This window comes from Triturus cristatus, chromosome 7 (genome assembly GCF_964204655.1).
Source record: "Triturus cristatus chromosome 7, aTriCri1.1, whole genome shotgun sequence".
Classification (NCBI taxonomy): domain Eukaryota; kingdom Metazoa; phylum Chordata; class Amphibia; order Caudata; family Salamandridae; genus Triturus; species Triturus cristatus.
In genome coordinates, this window is record NC_140590.1 from 636,069,258 (window position 1) to 636,088,408 (window position 19,151).

Genomic DNA, 19,151 nt, shown 5'->3' on the forward strand with positions numbered 1-19,151 from the left:
ATGCAAGATTTTATTGCACCAAACACACGCACGTTACTGATAGTCAATAGAGATTATGAGCACCATGTGCCCTAAGATACTACGCTATTGACTCACCTTACACCAGGGGTCTTCAAAGTGTGGGGCGCGACCCCCAGGGGGGCCGTGAAGTGATGGAAGGGGGTCGCGCATTCCCGGTCACACTTCTGCCCAGGCACAACAAGGGATTCAGCCCCCCTCCTCCCCCGTAGTGTGTCTCAGCTCGAGCTGCTGTGGACTCCGCTGGGATGTCTGCAGTCTTATCTCCTGAGTTTTTCACAGGTCATTAAGGACCATTTGCAGATTTACATACCTTTTGTAAAGTGGTTACTGAGGCTTAGTTTTTTTTTCTAGCTCCAGTACCCCCTGGGCCCCAACTCTGCCTTTTCCTTACATTTTTATTTTACAGTTACTGCAGTAGTGCGAGAATGCATTTCATGAAAATAAATATAAAGTAGGGTTGCAAGAAGAAAAATACCAGCCATTTGATGTTTAAAGAGCCTGCAAAGGCCTCCTCTTGACACTAAATGGGATTGTAAATAAAATCATATGCATTCATTCGTAATGTGACTTTTCTGTCTTTGTTCCCTTTAATTATCAGTCATGGGTCATTGAGGCAGCCCTAGAACACAAAAGTGCTTTCTATTTATATTTGCTGTTCTAAGTACGCACAGATGAGTGCTGAAATATACAGCTTTAGGTGACTGCTTATTTTTGTACCGTTTGGGATATCAAAATAATGAGCAGGCAACCCTAACCATAGGACAGGAAGTGTGTTGCAGGATCAGCATATTGTTTATTTCCTCCACCCTTGATCCCTGATTAATGCCATAATAGCAATAGTTTAACTTGTATCTTAAACCCTACGCTGCCGTCAATAATATGCTGAGTTACTTCAAGTGTTTGGGAATGCACCCTGCATTCAGAGAACTCACTTCTCATTCTCACACTTCACTTTCACGCTGCACACAATGCACTCACACTGATCACCATGCACTCACATCATTCACCCTCTCACACTGCACTCACAGTGCTCACTCTGCAATCACAATGCACTTGCGTTGTTCACCCTGTACCTCAGCCTGCAGTCATACCACTCATCTGCACTCATGTGACACCTCATTCACCTGTCCCCTCACTGCTCAATTTGCAACTTGCTCAAACAAGCCCATCATTAACCATGCATTCATTCATCCCGCTCTGCACTTACATCCGCACCCAAATTCATGGTCACCTCACTCACCCTCCAGACACTCCTCTTTTCCTACTCTCACACTGTTGCATCACTCACGGTGCACTCACATGGGCACACTTCTCATCCACAGAGTGCAGAGGGTTAATGTGCCTGCTACAAAGAACATGTACTATGCAGATCTCAGAACTGTGAGTAAACTGAGTGGCAATATAAAAAAAAAAATGTTTGTCAGAAAGGTGCTACAGAGAGATGAGGTGCTTTGTTGGTGAATGGTAGTGAGGGAATTTATAGAGAAGGAGGAAACGGGGATAGGGCACCAAAAAAGACTGTTGCGCCATGTGTGGCCAGTGCTATGGCCAGCCCTGCCTGGGAGTGTAGGCCCCCTCGCGAAGTTTGGGTCTAGTCGCTCCCATGCTTCTGCCTACTACTATTATTATTTACATTATAGAGTCTTGGTGGAGCGAAGCAAAGGATGGTGGACATTCCATAACTGTGTGGCCTGCACCAAAACAGCAAGACAGACAATTCGTGCCTTCCTGAATTAGGGAACAATAAGCAGAGTGGCACAGGCCAAGAGGAGCATACGGGTCCAACCCGTGTGCTCAGTGAGGAGAGATGAGAGGATGAGAAAGGACAGCAAGGGAGTGAGGGAATTTGATTGAAGAGGTCACGGATGAGGAGAAATGTGAAGTGCCGAAGGGAAGTGCAGACACGCAAGAAGTGAGTGTGAGGGAAAGTTGAGGGCACAGAGGAGGGCTACTGTCAAACTGTGAGAGAAGATAGCTGAGAGATGATCTGTGACCTAAAAAGTAATTTGAAGCAACATTGGTGAGGGACAGCAGCGATAGGGGAAGAGAGGGAGTACTGCGGTGGGTGCTGAGCAGTGATTAATTTGTAATTAAACATGTGCCAGGAACCTCACCAGTAGGCCACTGCAACTTTAACCACCCACCCATTGCCTTGCATGTGCGGCCAATGTCAATACCTATGCAACTACCAACCATAACTCTGTACAAGTGTGACTATTTCAAGCCCTCAAAGCTATAAGAATGGCATGGATGTCAGGAGTTTATCGTTTTTAATGTATATTGAATTAATAAACAGCTGTTCTGCTCATCTCTAAATTACACAGACAGAGCCATCAAGTGGCATGTGGCAGACTGTCATATTGCCAGTGTGCACAATTAGGTGCCAGTGCGGAGCAACGGAAACCACCTGCTCAAATTAAGCACTGGTGCTGAGGTAACAGGGGAGAGGGACATTGGTTCAAGAAGGTGTGAAAAAACAAAGGGTAGATGTGAAAGATGAATGGGGAACTGGAGAGGTGTAAGATACAAATAGACAACAATTTGAACGGAGAGACTTGAGATGAATGAGAAGTGCAGATGGGCACGGTAGGTGACAGGGCCAGAGAGGCCATGAGATAAATGCGAGAAACTGTTAGAGATGAGGGCAGTGAAAAGGCAGAATGGCAAGAGGTGATTAAGGGTGAAGTGAGAAGTTGAATGGGGAGAGTTTAGAAGTTGTAAGAAGGGGTGAAAGAAAATGGCCTGCAAAGTGAGAGAGGGATCCAGGATTGGGAGAGGAGAGGAGAGAGGGATGGAAGGGAGGGGTGAGAGGAAAGTGGCATGGGTAAATTGCTCAACTCTGCACAAGACTGCCAGGGTTTTAAGGGACCCCTGCTGCTCCCGGACAGGGCCAGGTGAGCTTCTAATGTGGCACACGTATTCCTGTGGAGTGGAAGGCCCATCACAAAGGTTGACTAGACATCTTTCTGATGTTAATTGCTGTATTTTGGTTATAAACTGGTACTGAAGGGGTGAAATCTTTCCTCAGTGTTACTATGTGCAAAAAAAATCAAAATAATGAAGCAATTCTATCACAAAATAACGCTGCATCACATAACATTATTTACATTTTCTTCCCACATAATTTAGTCAAGCCTGTCGTGTAATTTGGTCCTCACCTGCCTCGTAATTCCAGAAGCCGTGCCTACAGGTTTAGAAATGTTTATCAGGAGGGGGTCCTTACGACTGAAAATGTTGACAGGGGGGTCTCGGCACCCAAAAGTTTGAAGACCTCTGCCTTACACCCATCCACTCAAGGATTCCCCGTGTATATCCACACATTGGGGCACATTGTAGCCACGCAAGTTCTTTCTAGTGTTCGTGCATGTCCACTATGCTTCTGGCATTAGACCACCGGCTATTAGCACATAGGTGCATGCATTCAATCGAGATGCATGTTAACCACTGTTGTATGTTTTCTTTCTTACTAACTTACCTTTTAATTTTCAGGTATTCTCAAACGGAGATACTGTGAGTAAATCGCCACTACACTCACAGCACACTTTAGGGTGTGTGCTGATATTTACACTTCACCTGGCCTATATCATGTTTTTACGGCCAGTCACCATTTCTTTTTTGGTCCTGATGAAAGCCTCTGGAACCAACTAGCAGGCTGAAACTAGTAGACCTTATTTACAAGGGATACTAAGGAAAATAAGATTCCTAACCAGTTATCCCGCATAAATTTTTAACATTTGTCCTGGGACCCTTCTAATAAACTTTTTCTCAAAAGGGTATCTCTCAGAGACATTTTTAACCTATAGCCACACCTCACATAGTATGTCACTCTCTGCTCAACTTCAACAATCCTGCTCCGCTGTAACTCAGGCGTCGTAGCACAGCTGGAGTGTATTAGGCAATCCAGCTGGGCCCCAATGATGAACCATGCCACCTACTAGGTAGGTGGGTGAGAGGTTTTTTCGACAACAGTTGTGCATTCCTTAAAGTTTCCTATAAGGTGATAGCGCACAACGTCTGCTCGAAATCACCAAAAACTTGTCCATTTTGTTTTTCTAAAGTTATTTGGGGAAGGGGACAAGTTACCTCGTTTTTCCTCGCTCTCTTTGTGTTCTTTTTTTTATATCTAACTTTAGCCTCTGTCAAACCCTTGGGGACTGTGGACTCTGTACACCCTGTACCTATTAAGGAACAGTATATACAGAGCCACTTTCTCACAGTCTGTTACCTTGTATTCAGCATTTCCCACCATGGCTTGAAGGAAAAAGTGGGCTCTGTCGCTTATGCGGCTCAGCACCTGCTCTGTACATGTAAAGTACTTTTACAAGAAAGGAAACTGTTAAAATGCCACTTTAACCAGCGAGGGGTACGCACTAGGAGACAAGCGGTGTCGGCATGTTTGGCACCCAATGATCCACAATTGAACTGCTGCCTAGTAAAGTTCCTGAGGTCATGCAAAAAGAAAATGCCAACTCAATAACTACTAACCATTTTTGGACATCAGGAACAAGTGCAATGTTAGCATGGAGGATTAAAGAGGAAGCACCCTTCTATTACTCTACACTTGGCACTAGTGCACTTTATTAAGGTCTTAAGCACTCTTTGCACTGAAGTATGGCATAAGCAGTGAAGGGAAGTACAGACTGGAAAGAAGTACCTTAAACCCTTAAATAATATGTGCAAATTAAAAAACAATTAGGTTAGGAGAACTTCCTTTTCTCCTCTCGGATTATAAAATTGACTTACATTTTTTTTAAATATATGATATAGGAACAATAACATTTTATATGTATAAATGCTTTTAATTTATGATTATATTTGTATTGCAAAGGTTTATATTAACTATGCAAATAAATTAAACTTGAAACTTGAGTTTCTACTTCACTTCACTGAAGGACTTCCATAGATGCTGCACCTTCACCATGCAGTCGGGAAAAATTGAGACTTTGTTCAGTCAGAGCTAATGTCCAGTTTCTGCCAGGCCACTGTGAGGAGAAGGAACCTATCCACTCAGTTCAGGACCCCGACAATCATAGGTCACAGAGGTCAACCCAGAGGGGGCCGAGACGTTAACGCTACACGGGCTCTTTCCAGCATAAAAACATAGCAAAGTCTGTGTCTGGAAACCATTATTTAAACCAGGATGTTAGAATGTTAGAAACTGATCTGGTCTAGCACCCGCCAGCCCTTCAGGGATTCCCACCAGTCTTAAGATATTCCCTAAGTTTTCTGGGGTGCACAAGGTCTGTCTTTTTTGGGGGGGTGGAGTGCAGGAGAGTGGAGGTAATCCAGTTTTGTACATTACACAGACACTTAACCTTGCCCATCTGTCACCCAGTGATCTTGCAGCTGGTGTGGCAGGTCTGGTGTAGGACCAAAGTCCGGGTGTGTCCAATTAAAGTGATGGACACTGGTGGGGAGTTTCTATTGCACAGATGATGTCAAGGACCATCTGTTTTGTCCTAACCACACAGCCCATGGAGTACCTGCTCTCACAACATCCAGAAAGAGAGGGGTCTATTGACAAACCCAGCTAGGAGCTTCCGTTTAATTTTTGTGTGGTACCAAATCTTCCTGGCTACCATAATGCTTCGACTGCAGCCTGCGTGGTCTGGCCCACAGCCGAAGGCTAGCCATGACAAACATCCAGCAGCTCCGAATGAGTCCTGGGATCTCAGCTGAAGTCTAGCCAAGCCGCGTAACTCTCCTCTGTGGCATGCTCCTCCACCTTTGCGCATTGCAGCACCAGAGGCATTTCGAGCATGCAAGAAATGTCCTGACCTGACATCAAACAGGATTTCGCACTTTGACAATGGCCACTAAGCTCACCAAGGCAGGATTATGCAGGATGAGAGTAATTAAGTTGCAGCTGCCATCATGGGAAGTCATACCACATCCCAGCAGAGTTATAGTGAGAGAAAATAGACCAGGAGTGGTGAAGGTTGGAGCACACATTCACAGCATAAGAAAAGACAGGAGGGAGATGTAGAAAGGGTCATATTAAGGACATATGCTCAGCTACTATGGACTCACGTATGAAATTGCTATATGACAGTTTTTCTGAAAAATGCTCAACAACTTATGAAACAGCAGCAAGCTAATAAATGAAGGGTGTAGAAAACTTACCTTTTGCAGAATTTTGCCCAGCCGTCAGTATTCCTAACACAGCAACATGGGTTTTATTAAGGATGGTGACTGCTGTGTTACTAAATGTTGGAAGTTTTAGTAGGAGTGATTTAGGCAGAACCTGTTCTTCCGCCTGCTCAGCTTGATGAACTGGCACCATAATCTCATACACATGTCCACAGGGATCTGTTAAAAGAAAAAAGTAAAATAAACAGCTTGCTTCGTGCTCTGTGAAGATGCTCTAGGTTTTGCTTCCAAGTAGCCAAACCCACAGGAACTAACTCATAGGCTTAATCTCTAAAGAGGTGTTCAATGCAGGAAACTAGGACACTTTGTGCTGCACACCTAGCTGTTTGTAAAAGTGTTTGATGATTGCCCTCTATTACAACACCACTTTTACCCTAATTTGAAGCAAAGGTAAAATATATATATAGTACTCCAAGTTAATTGTAACTCATGCCCCACAGTTTTGTCATCAATGCGGTAATTTCAAATGTTGCAGTGATGTAATCATTGATGTTATAGAACATGTTATATGTGGGATAATTAGCTGCGCATGTCGCGGATGCAAGTTACAGTTATTTGAGATAACTATACTGGTAAATTTCATTGGCTTTTTTATTTTAAAACATAACTGAAATTATCGCCTGGAGGAAGCTGGCTCTGTTTTTACTATACCAAAATGAGGTATAGTGTGCACAGGGTCCAGTGGAACCGCGAAGGTAGGCGGAGGTAAAAGTAGATAGCACCTTACTCTCTATGTGTGGTAGGGTGGGCCAGCAGTAAGGCTTTATCAAAGGTAGTATTAAGCATTTGTTGAACACACTCAATCAGCAAATGATGGCACACACTCAAAGACTGAACTTCAAACCAATTGGTTTTGTATTAAAAAAATATATTTTTAGTTATTTTATTTCCTAGGACCAAGCAAGCCTGGCACAGGTAAGTCATTTATACAGTTTGAATTGCAGTTTTATATATACTTTGGTTTGATTACAGTAGAATCACTGGTTATGCAATGCTTTGAAATATTGTACATATGCTTTGTATTGGCTTTTCAATAGGATGTCAAGTAGATTACTTTACAGATTACTTTTCTTATACAGTGTAGGTACACCTGGATACTACACTTCGAGATTTCCTGTAAACAGGTAAGTAAAAGCGCTTTGGTTATTTGGTGACAGTTTGAGACTTTTTTTTTTATATAAACAAATTGTGTGTCGAAGGTCAAGCACAATGCAGAGCTCCTTAACCTCTTCCATGCGTCGGACGGCCCCCAGCCGTCAGACGTCATGGTGGGCGTGTGCGGAGGACGGCCGGGGGCCGTTCGTCCCGCGCACGCGTGGAATTCTTCCGCTCCGCGGGCAAATTCCAGCCGCGAAGCGGTTAACACAGGAAACATCTGCCATATTATACATTGCAGAGCATTGTCATTGACATTTAGTTTATACATTATCATAATTATGGTTATGTGAAACAAGACAACATGAACGTATTGAACCCCCCGCCCGTTGCACTATTCCACTACTGCATCTCGTTTGACACCACATCGCCCACACCAACAAATGAGTTCCATCACTATGTTGTCGGTCCCTCACCCAAGAAGCCCACCTGGCAATACGGATGCATCCGCTGGGGGCACTGGGTCCAGGTGTAGTCCCCGGTAGTCTGGCCATCTTTTCCAGATCTTGGGATGCTTTTGCGGGCATCTCCTGGCCTTAAATATTGGTATCTCCAATCCCGTACAAAAATCAAGTCCATTCTTCCATGTCGAAAGAGATGGCGGGGCAGATGACTTCCACAACCTTGTGATATCCCTTTTAGACAATGTCAGCCACAACAGTAACAGGTGCCGTTCATACATATTACTCCAATACCCTCCATGATGTGTAGGATTACAAATCTTGGTGAGGAGGGGAGCTCCCACCCCAATCTTGTGAGTGCTGTGCAATGCCAAATCATATGTATGAGGGATCCCTCCTCCCGACCACACCGTAGTCATATCGGGGATGACCCTAGACCCGCTCTCCACAACCTTAGCCTGGTATAGTAAACCCAGTGTAGGTATTTAATTTGGTTAAGACGCTGCCGCGTTGCTATTGCTGCCCCCCCCCCCCTCCGAGGGGAGGCCAGTGCATCCATCCAATCATCTCCATCTATTTGGCTGAGATCACCCACCCATGCTTCTTTAAATTGGTCTAATGTGGTAGAGCTATTTGTCACCAGTGATTGATACATTTTTGAGATTTTATGGTCTTGCAGATCGCTCATAAACACCTTGGCTTCAATAGGACTAAATTCGGGTGAGCCTCAATCCCTGAAATGCTAGGTTAAATGGGGTGCTGAAATTGGAGGTATTTATAAAATTGAGTTTTTGACATCTGATACTCTTGTTGGAGGTCTTGGAAGGATTTCAGGCAGATCCTCGCATCACATCTCCTAATGTAGAGATTCCTACATCGTCCCACCCACGAAATCCGGGTAGCGCTGCCAGGTGTGGCAGTCGACCATTATGCCACAGTGGGGTTTCCCCGGTCATCTTGTCCCACCACCCCATCTTACGCAGGGACTGTTTCCACACCTGGAATACCACCCGCGTGGCCAGCGGTAGAGAGTTGCGCAGGGGAGCAGAGTACAATATGGCATGGAGGGTAGACTCACCCATACACCTTCGCTCCACTGCATATGCGGGGCCCTTCCTATCCCTATACCACCATTCATTCAGTACTAGCAGGTGCGATGCCATTTAATACGATTAGACAGCCGACGTAGTCAACCCCCGCAATATGTCGACTGAAAGCAAGTCCGCATCGCAACTCTGGATGCCCGCCCACAGAAATTGGGACAATGCAGCGTTAACCTGGCGGAACCACATAGGGAGAATCGGGTAAGGATGGTTCTGCAATTGGTAGAGCAGACGCGGCAACGATACAATTTTAAAAATAACCAATCTGCCATAAATGGAGAGGGGCATGTGCAACCAAGCTATCATCTCCTCACGTACCCGCGCCCACGCCCATATGGGGATAATATTTCTGTCCCATGCCACGCTTGACAAATCCAACTGGAAAAATCACAGATATTTCAGTCCCTCCGTTGTTACCTGCACTGCCGATCCCAAGGTCCCAGTCCAGCCGTTCCCCCCAGTACCCACAGGGTGGATTTAGGGCGATTCATAAATAGGCCCGAGGACTCCCCAAAGATTAGCATGATGCAGAGCAGCCTTGGTCCCGTCTTGTTGATGTCAGTTAAAAAGAATAGGACATCAATGGCATATAATGCAATGCGAACCCAAGAGCCCAGGTGTCCACTCAAAGCCTGCTACCTGGGCATCCATCCGCACCCACGCCCTAAAGGCTCCATTGCCAAGGACAAAAGCTATGGCGACCAGGGAAACCCCCGATGGGTGCCCCTTCCAATTGGAAATGTGAAGGAGGTGGATCCCGCAACACGCACAGATGCTGTAAGGTCTGTATACAGCAGTTTTAAATATGACAAAAAATGCGGACCCATGTTAAGGCGGTCTAGGAGTGCGAACAGGTACACCCAACTATGGGAGTCAAATGCCCTGTCCATATCTGTCAACAAGAGGGCGCTCGGCGGATGTTATGACACGTAGCGCTCTGGGGCATAAAGCCGGCCTGGTCAGGATGGATCAAATTGGTTACATGGGGTTGGAGGCGATTGACCAATGCTTTGGCAAAAATGTTGGCCTCGATATTCAACAGCGAAATGAGGCAGTATGAGGCGTGTTGGTCTGGGGGCTGGCCCGGTTAATGAAACACGACCAATTCCGTGTGTCTCCAGTCTCATGGAAGGCGACCTCACAATCCATTAGGACCCATAGCCTTTCCAGAATTCAAAACCCCTCTCCAGCGCTGTACAAAGCTCCTCCTCGGTGAGCGGGAGGTCTAGATCTGCACGTGACTCGTCTGAGAGGGCCCGGGGAGGTAAGTCATCTATAAAGCAGTGTATCATGCCTTCCTGTAGAAGTTCCTTAGGGGTGTACAGCTCTGCGAAGCTCTCTGCTATTAGGGAGGGTCACTGAGAGCCCTCCCATTTGGGTCCAGTATACTGGGAAGAACAGGGGTTGCAAGACCAGTCTATGGAGTAGTTTACTGGACTTGTCACCCCATTGGTAAATTCTGCTGCGCGATGCCAGCCATGCAAGGCGGACCTCATCCATCAAAATATTGGCAGGAGTCTGCTGCCCCAACACTAGCTGTCGGTGCACCAGACTCCCTCCCTCCCCGCTACTGCTCAGCTCAAGTTCCAGTATATGGGCCTCCGATCTCAGAACCAATTCTCGCCGGGTTTGACGCGCTGCCGCGCAGAAAGATATGTCTACTCCCCGTATGGTTGACTTCATGGCCTCCCACAGGATTTCAGCTTCTGCTACCGACCCCACGTTTATGCCCAAGTAGTGCTCGATTGCCTGCACTATATGCTCCCGAAATTGCTCATCCTGCAGATGCTGGGGGGCGGGGGGGGGGGGGGGGGCACCAACAACAGTTTTAGATATCAGTTAACAGGTAAGTACTTTGTTGTGGGAGTTTGGTTTCTGGGGTTAGACTCAGGGGTCCCACAGGGTCAAGGATGCACTCTTGTTACACCCTCAGCAGCACTAGGGAGGCCGGGTGCTGAGGCACAATGTTATCCAAATGGGGATAAGGGGCCTCCAGTTGGTGGCTGCTCACGAGCATGCCACAAGGTTGTGGGAGCAAAGCTCCTGGACTTAAGCTCAGGGCAAATGGGGGCTCAAGATAGCACCAAAAGGTACACCCTCAGCGTCTCTAGGGCATCCAGGTGCAAGGTGCTGGTTTGTCGTCGGGTGCCCTGTTACTTTTAATGGGGAGTCTCCGGGTTTGCAAACACAATGCAGGCTATGGGGCGAAGGTCTTCTGTGTGCAACCACCACTTGGAGAGTTAAGTTCGGATGCTGGGGGTTGGTTAGACACCATTGGTTGGGCCACCCATGGATGTGGGGCGTCGGCTGCAGGGGTGCCTTTTAGGGTCGGATCTTCTTACCAGCTCCTGATCGCGGTTGGGGGGACCTTCCAGATTGAGGCTGCAGTTGTCGGCTGGAGGCTTGAGGGAGGTCAGGGATTACTGGATCTTGGGTCAGGATCGCCAGGGAGACCTCCTCGTGGTGTTGGGCCAGTCGAACTCAAGCCGTGGGCGACGGGTGCAGACTTGCGGATTTTGCCAGAGCTAGAGTCTGTTTGTGAACAAATCCAGTGTTCACGGGAGACAAAGTCTTTTCTTTGGGAGGCAGGGCAGGTCCTCAGGGTTCTTGAGGTTGCTGACTGCAGGACACACCGGAATTTCGCTTCTGCAGGTTCAAGTTGGGGACAGGCGTGTAAAGCTAGGGCCAGGTCAGTGGGCGGCCTTCTATTCTTAGCTTCGGCACGGCTGTTTGGTCTTTCTGCTTTTCTTCTTGTGGTTTCTTGTGCGAGGAGGCAAGGTTCAGGGGTGCCCCTAAATACTAGTTTTAGGGACGTTACAGCTAAGTAAAGGTTGGGACCAATGGGTCCCTTCCCTGGGGTGGGTACACCTCCTATTATGCCACCGTCCAGTAGGAGGGGGCATATGCCCCACTCTGGTAGGCTGGGTCCCCTCGTCTGCAAGATGGCGGGGACTGAGATTTGTGCTTCACCTCGCCTCCCCATCTGAGGAGTGGGGTTGGCAAAGGTGGGCGCACCTCTCTTCCTCACTTGTTTATCCTTCCCAAAGTGGGTGCCAGTTTCTGAAAGCAGCAACAGGCATGGGGAAGCTCACAAAGTTGGCAAGCCTTTGAAGCTTCCCCTTCGTGGACCCTGCCCATCCTGGAGAGGAGGCTTGGCACCTCATCCAAGGATGTTTATAGTTTCAGACCCCCAAGAGCAGCAGGCTCTTGACCCAGGGGTCCGGAAACATGTCTGGTGGTGGTAGCTGGCGAGCAGCCACTCAGTCTATACACTAGTGGTAGGTCGTTTTTCAGGGGGCATCTCTAAGATTCGCTCTGTGTGCATTTTTCATTAAATCTCACACTGGCATCAGTGTGGATTTAATGTGCTGAGAAGTTTGATACAAACTTCCCAGTTTTCAGTGTAGCCATTATGGTACTGTGAAGTTCGTAATGAGAAACTCCCAGCACCATATACTCAATGGCATTACTGCACTTCCAATGTCTAAGAATTTGCTTAGACACTGTAGGGGTACAGGGCTCATGCACCTGTACCCTCACCACTGGTATAGTGCACCCAGCTAGAGGGGTGGCTGATCTAGGTCAGGGCAGTGGGTTGGAGGCATGGCACACAGGCATGTTTGCCATGTCGACTCTTTACTTTGTTCTGCACTAAAACACGCAGCCTGCAAAGGCAGTGTGGGAGAGTAAAGGTACAGTGCCTCTAAGGGTGGCACAACAAGTGCTGCAGCCCTTAGAGGCCTTCCCTGGTCACAGTGCCCAGGGTACCATTTACCAGGGACGAACCTGTGGCCAGAGAGTGCCAATCGGGTTTGGCCTTCAATGCAGTTTTAAGGAAAGAACATGGGCTCCTACCAATAAAGTACCCAGGGCCTAAGGCACACTCAGTCAAAGTACATCAGCAGTTCAGCAAAAAGTGGGGGCAACCATGGAGAAAAAGGGCACTTTCTCACATCACCTAACTGTTATTTTAACCTTTGTTTATTCCAGTGTTTTTTTTTTTTAAGGTAAAGTAATATTTATTACCATACATTAAGCCAACCACACACAACCTTGTGGGTTGGCTGCAGCCATCCCCGGCTGTGTGCAAGGGTTGGCAGCAGGGCCTGGCCTCCTGCCAGGTCCTGTGTCAAAAGCTCGGTCAGCCAACTACCTGATGGCCCGCCGTCAACGGCAAGGGGTTGGCCGAAAGGTCTGACCTGTGAGCAGCCAACCCTACGGCCAGTAGCAGCCGGCATGACTCGCGGGTGGGCGGTGGAAGGGAGGTTAATAATAAAAAAATAAAAAAAATGAACTTACCTTCGCCTCCGGTCCCGTGTTGTGTCTCCTCTCTCTGCTCCTCACAAGAAGCAGGCAGCCGCCTTCACCTCCCCTAAGCCAATCACAATGCTGCAATGGCAGCGTTGTGATTGGCTGGGAGCAGACCACACAGGCATCTATGGGGAGGCCGTTTTCTCCATGCAGGCTGCATGCAGCCTACATGGAGAAAACGGGAGAGTGTGCATGACTGGTTTGGTGGGCAAAAATTGTTATGATGGGAGGTGACACGGTGTTATGGGCTAATGATGATATGAGAATGGGGGCTACTTGCAGACTACACCCGAAGGCTGGGGCCGCACTGAATAATATTATCACTGAAGGGAAACTGGTAGATATATGGCGATATTAAACAACCCAATAAACTTGATGGCACATGTATCACAACCCATCACTGGTTGTTTTCGGAAGATCTAGCCACATTGACGAAGGCCATTAAACACCTCCCTTGCACATTGTTTGATCGTGCCCCTTGTCGTTTGCACTTAGAAGTCACAGGGGGCAACCAGCAAATGTTCACTTGGAAATAGCCCCCTAATGCTTTGTTAGATACAGTTTTTCGCGAAGAGATAAGAAAAGACATTGAAGACTACTTTGAACTAAATCAGGGCACAGTATCTTCTCACGCTTCATTATGGGAGGAGTTCACTATGGTAATCAGAGAGAAATGCATAGCCAGACAGGCAGGTGTTTTAAAATCAATCAGAAACTCTTTGGCAAAGCTGGAAAATGAGATAGGAGATCTTAAGCATCGGTTCTACGCCTCTGAAAGCGAAACTATGCTACCAAAACTGAGAGAAAAGATTTCGGACTATGAAGAAGCAGCTCAGGGGGAAGTAAAATTCCTGGGCAAGTACACACAGGCCAGAAGATATGGTGAGGGAGAGAGGCCAGGCACAACATTGGCAAACACACTTAGTGCGCCAAGACATTACACATTTATCACTGAAATTATAAACTAGGGACACAAACAGATCAGCAGTTTACAAAATATAATAGATGCATTCCTTTAGTTCTATACCAAGTTCTATACCTTTTCCCATCTACAAGAGACAAGAGAGGGTCTACTTTCTTACCTTGATTCTCTTGAACTACTGTGGCTGGGAGGAGCCCATGGAGAACATTTATATTTACCCTTTACGGTAGCGGACATAGTGCAGGTCATAAACGGACTGCCAGCAGATAAGGCTCCAGGATCTGATGGCCCGACAGCCGCTTTCTATAAATGCTATGCAGACATTTTGGTTCCACGCCTGCTAGATATATATAGTGAGTCGTTGGATCACTACCCCCAACTATGAGAGAGGCAACTATACTGTCTTTACTAAAACCAAACAAGCCTCCTAATGAAAGGGATTCCTACAGACCCCTATCGCTAATAAATTTAGACACAAAAATATATGCAAAATTATTAGCCAACAGACTACAACCTCTACTCACTATTATTGCGCGCCCAGCCCAGTCGGGGCTTAATCCCAGTAGATCCACTGCGCATAATCTGAGAACATTCTTTGCGGTCCTGCACTATTTGAATCCACAAACAAAAGCCTTGGTGGTGTTCCTGGACGCAATCAAGGCCTTTGATTTGTTGGAATGGTCATATATTCACAGTGTTAGCCAGATTGGGACTCAGTCCAAATTTTATTAAATAAATTCAAGTTCTATACTCTGAACCAACACCTCTACATAAACCTCTACATAAACAACCCACGTGACAACCTACACCCAGTATTGCGGAATAACTTAAAATTTGGAGGACTGTCCGGGGTTCATATAAATTGGACAAAATCGGTCCTATTCCCCCTCACCGAGGCCACAACACAGTTCAATATAGAATTCCTGCTGAAATGGGCAGAAGGGCCGGTGTGATACCTTGGGATTTGGTTGAGCTGCAAGCTACAGGAAATTTGGAATAGGAATTACGGGAGCGCAGTAGAATGGTTAGAGGGGAAGATAGGAATATGGTCCAAACTCCCGCTTTCCCTTGAAGGTAGAATTGCCATAGCAAAGATGATAATATAGCCAAAGTTTCTCTACATGTTCATCAACATCCCAATGCCGCTTAAACAAGCATTTTTCAAGAAAATGAGGTGACTTATGGTCTCCTTAGTCTGGGCTGGGAAACAGCTTTGCGTGTCGTGGGAGCTATTGACGCTACCACAGGAGCAGTGGGAGAGGGGGTTGGGTGCCCCTGATATATCACTTTATGCCTACTGTGCTAAGGCTCAATTTGCCCATTTCTGGCTTCACCCCACTCCATTCCAGCCACATGTGGCAGTGGAGTTGGACCGAGCGGCGCCCACGCCCCTCTAAGTGGCCCTATACCTGCCCTACAAGCGCCCCATAGAGGAAATGAACAACAATGCAACACTACATTGGGCCTAGAAGAGGTTGGCCCAATGAGCGAACCTTTCACTCCTATATGCTCCATCTATGTCCTTGGCTCAAAACCCTCAGCTGCCCATATTGGCAAACAAAGGGATGATGGAGATACTGAGACAGATGGATACTAATACATTTGCAGATCTATATCCCGAGGACAAATTTAGGGCCCTACCAAATCCCCCAGAGGGTGACATTGGGCGGTTCACCGTAATGTTTACCTATCACCGAATTAGAGCAGCATGTTGGCAATAACATTGTACTTTTCCTAGCCCGCCACCTACACTGCACGCTGTGGAACACTTAATAACAAACTCACCATTGAGAAAGCTGATCATTAGACTGTATGACATATGCAGACTGCACCGATTGAGCCGAAAGCGATAATGGGCTGGAATTCAGAACTACATCCACAAATTACAGACAAACAGTGGAAAAGTCTGCTGTGGGCAATTGCAATTACTATCCCCCAACTACAAACTGTGCCTAATTCATTTTAAATTTTTACATCGATATTACAGGACGCCAATCCAAATACGTAATATGGGGCTCAGACCCGATAACAAATGTTGGAGATGTGGCGCAGATTCAGCTTTATTTCTTCATATGGCATGGTATTGCCCTTGTATATTTAGATATTGGGTAGACATTTTCAGTAAGATAGATGCCATATTGGAAACTCACACCTGCTCCCACAGTGGGAATTTTAGGATACGTCCAGGGTACACCAGCAGAGACTAAAAAACTACATGCACTTCTACTTCTAGAAGCTAAGCACAGAGTCGCAATACATTGGGGCGACAAACGTGCACACTCAAGCAAAGCATGGATACAGGATATTAGTTTCTGTCAAAACCTGTTACCACCGTATTGGGAACTGATGCCAACACAGTCCAGACCAAAAGACATATGGGGACCAGTCTTAAACTGGCTGCACACACTACAGTCAAACAGCAATACTCCCATGAGGTGAGAGGCGGAACACTCAGACATTCAGCGTGCCATCTTGGGTGTTGCTCCTCTGATCCGTTCTGGTGAAGCTCAGTAGCACACTGGCCTTGATCACCAGAGCACGCGGCGTAATGAAGAGAATATTGTCAGGCATTTAAGGCCCTACTAGATCAGAATAAGTCCCATGAATTGTGTAGTGGATGCTCGGGGGAGATTTTGACAATTCAGGCTCCTGGGTTGTCCCGTAGGTTATATGCTTAATAACGATGTGGGATATCCAGTGCTTTGCTTATCATATTGGTGAACCTCTCTATATCCGTGCAATTTTATACTGTTACTCGTATAGTGCTGTACCACTTGCCTAGATTGTATCAATTCTAACATGCTGACCAGTTCTGGTTGTTTTTTTTATCGTTGTTTGGTTCTAATTGTAATGTGAGATATGTACGAATATCACACTTGTATAACCCAATCTGCACATTTTAGCATGTGATTATTTGTAACTTGAAAAATGTCAATAATCAAATTTAAAAAAAAAAGTCTACTATAGTGGAAGGGACCTGTTGTGAGGGCTGAATCTCTCAGGATCCAAGGATAGGGGAAAGAAAGTGGGACAAGACGGTAATTATCATTTATGAAAGCAAGCTACCACCATTCCTGACTTGGTAATTCCCACATCCTAATTTAAATGTATGTGTTTGTGAAACTAGCCCAACGGGCACAAGCAATAAAGCAACTACTCAACAGCTACAAAGCAAGGCCTACCACCTTGATGAGACTTGCAATGTCCAGACAATTAAATACTACTCGCTCTTCTAGACAGAATAAAAATGTATGTCGTCAAACAAGTGTACAACCTGCCTACCAACAAGGGTTGCATTGCAGCTCAGCTAATCACAAAAGAACAAACAATGCACACACTACCTCTACACGGAATTCGAATTTTGACTAACATTCTAAGCCCTGTCATGACTGACAACATCCCAAAACACAGACTTGAAAAGGATAAATGCCTTTAGGCTTCTGTAAATGTTATTTGATTGCATTGCAGCAGGTTATACTTGCCACATAGTAAAACACTCAATTGCAATGATGACATCACAAACTTGGTATAAAGCTTAACATAAAATGTAAATTTAAAGTGATCAAGGCCAAGCAGATAAAATCACAACTTACACAATGAAAGCAGTGTGATGAACCGATTTCCAAAACATGCAGTGTAGCTTAATGGAACGGAAGCATCTTTATCTTGCGGGACTTTAAACCTCAGCAGGCTATTCAACTTCAAGTTGTGGACGTAAATGAACAAATCCTCATGCTAAAAAAGGAAAAGAGGGTAAGAATTTTGGATGTCCAAACAATCGCAGTGCAACACAAGGGTTCAGATGTATTTCAGACAGTAAACAAATCTTGAGGTGACAAAGATTAGCATTTAATTATTTAAACACAACATCTAATTTCAGTTTAAATACCGCAGTTTAAGATGTTTAACAAAAAGGAAAATAATCGGTGTACTAGAAAAAATAACAAGCATTTACAATGCAATGGTCTCGGCATTGGTAAAGTTAGAGCTATTGGCATTGCTCATGACATTATTTTTGTTTATGTTTTTGTTTTTAACCCCTTCCCCGCTCATGACGGAACCGCTCCGTCATGAGCCACGGTTGCCGTGTGCTCATGACGGAGCGGTTCCGTCATGCCACGACCGTTGGCGGCCGCTCCGCCTACGCGGCGCTGTTTCCCCGCCTGTGCGGGGGGACAACGCAACTGGGCGGAGTCATGACGGAACCGCTCCGTCATGAGCACAGCGCCACCGCGCTGCCCCCCCGCACCCCCAAAGCGTTGCGGCGGAATTCCCGCCGCAGCGAAGGGGTTAAAACATTTAAAGAAACGGCATTGTTATGAGCAATGCCAATAGCTCTAACTTTAACAATGCCGAGACCGTTGCATTGTAAATGCTTGTTTAATGTCCTTGCGAAGCTTACTCCGTGTCACTTACATTTGCATGCAGGTGAAGTGACTGCAGGCTCGTTCATCTCCGGACGCACATCGGTACAGTCAGTCTAAGAACACTGACATCACCCTCTGCTAGTGCCCACCCGCTCCACCTGTGCTTCTTGGACAGAGAAAGTTGTGGGTGTAAGTGCTGTGGTGGTATTACTTTTAACCACGCTTGTGGTGGTGACGTGGGAGGACTTAGGAAATCACAGTACTCCTTCGCTTGCACCTGGTTCCTATGAGGATGACATCAACGGTGACCTCTAGCTCACGAGGTCGAATCTTTTACAGGGCCAATTTATGCGCTTATGCTTCAGAGGTCGGCAAACTGAATAGCTTTAAATCAGATAATAGTATATTGGCCAGCCCACAGCACTTTCAAATGGGTAAATGTGATATTAAGAAGCTGCCTAAACTAATTATTGCATACTGTGACCTTTATCAACCTCGGAGGGCGTGTTTATCTAGCGTACCACAGTCAGTCTAAAAACACTGACACCTCCCTCAGCTAGTGCCCACCCGCCTCACCGGTGCTTCTGGGGCACACACAGGGTGTAAGTGCTGTGGTAATAGTACTTTTAAACACACTTGTGGTGTGGACGTGAGAGGATGTAGGTAAAACACATCACGCCGTCATTGCATGGTATGATGACATCAGCGGTGGCCTTCACAC

General features: G+C 46.3%; 1 protein-coding gene across 1 annotated transcript in view; it reads right to left on the bottom strand.

Annotated features, from left to right (window-relative positions):
* Positions 1-19,151, bottom strand: part of NOL11 (nucleolar protein 11) — a 367,767-nt gene that overhangs the window by 310,484 nt on the left and 38,132 nt on the right. Inside the window, exons 6-7 of the mRNA XM_085617263.1 lie at positions 17,657-17,798; positions 6,145-6,330 (exon numbers count right to left, since the gene is read on the bottom strand). Coding sequence (XP_085473389.1) covers positions 6,145-6,330; positions 17,657-17,798 — 328 coding nt within the window. The remainder of the gene's footprint in view (positions 1-6,144; positions 6,331-17,656; positions 17,799-19,151) is intronic.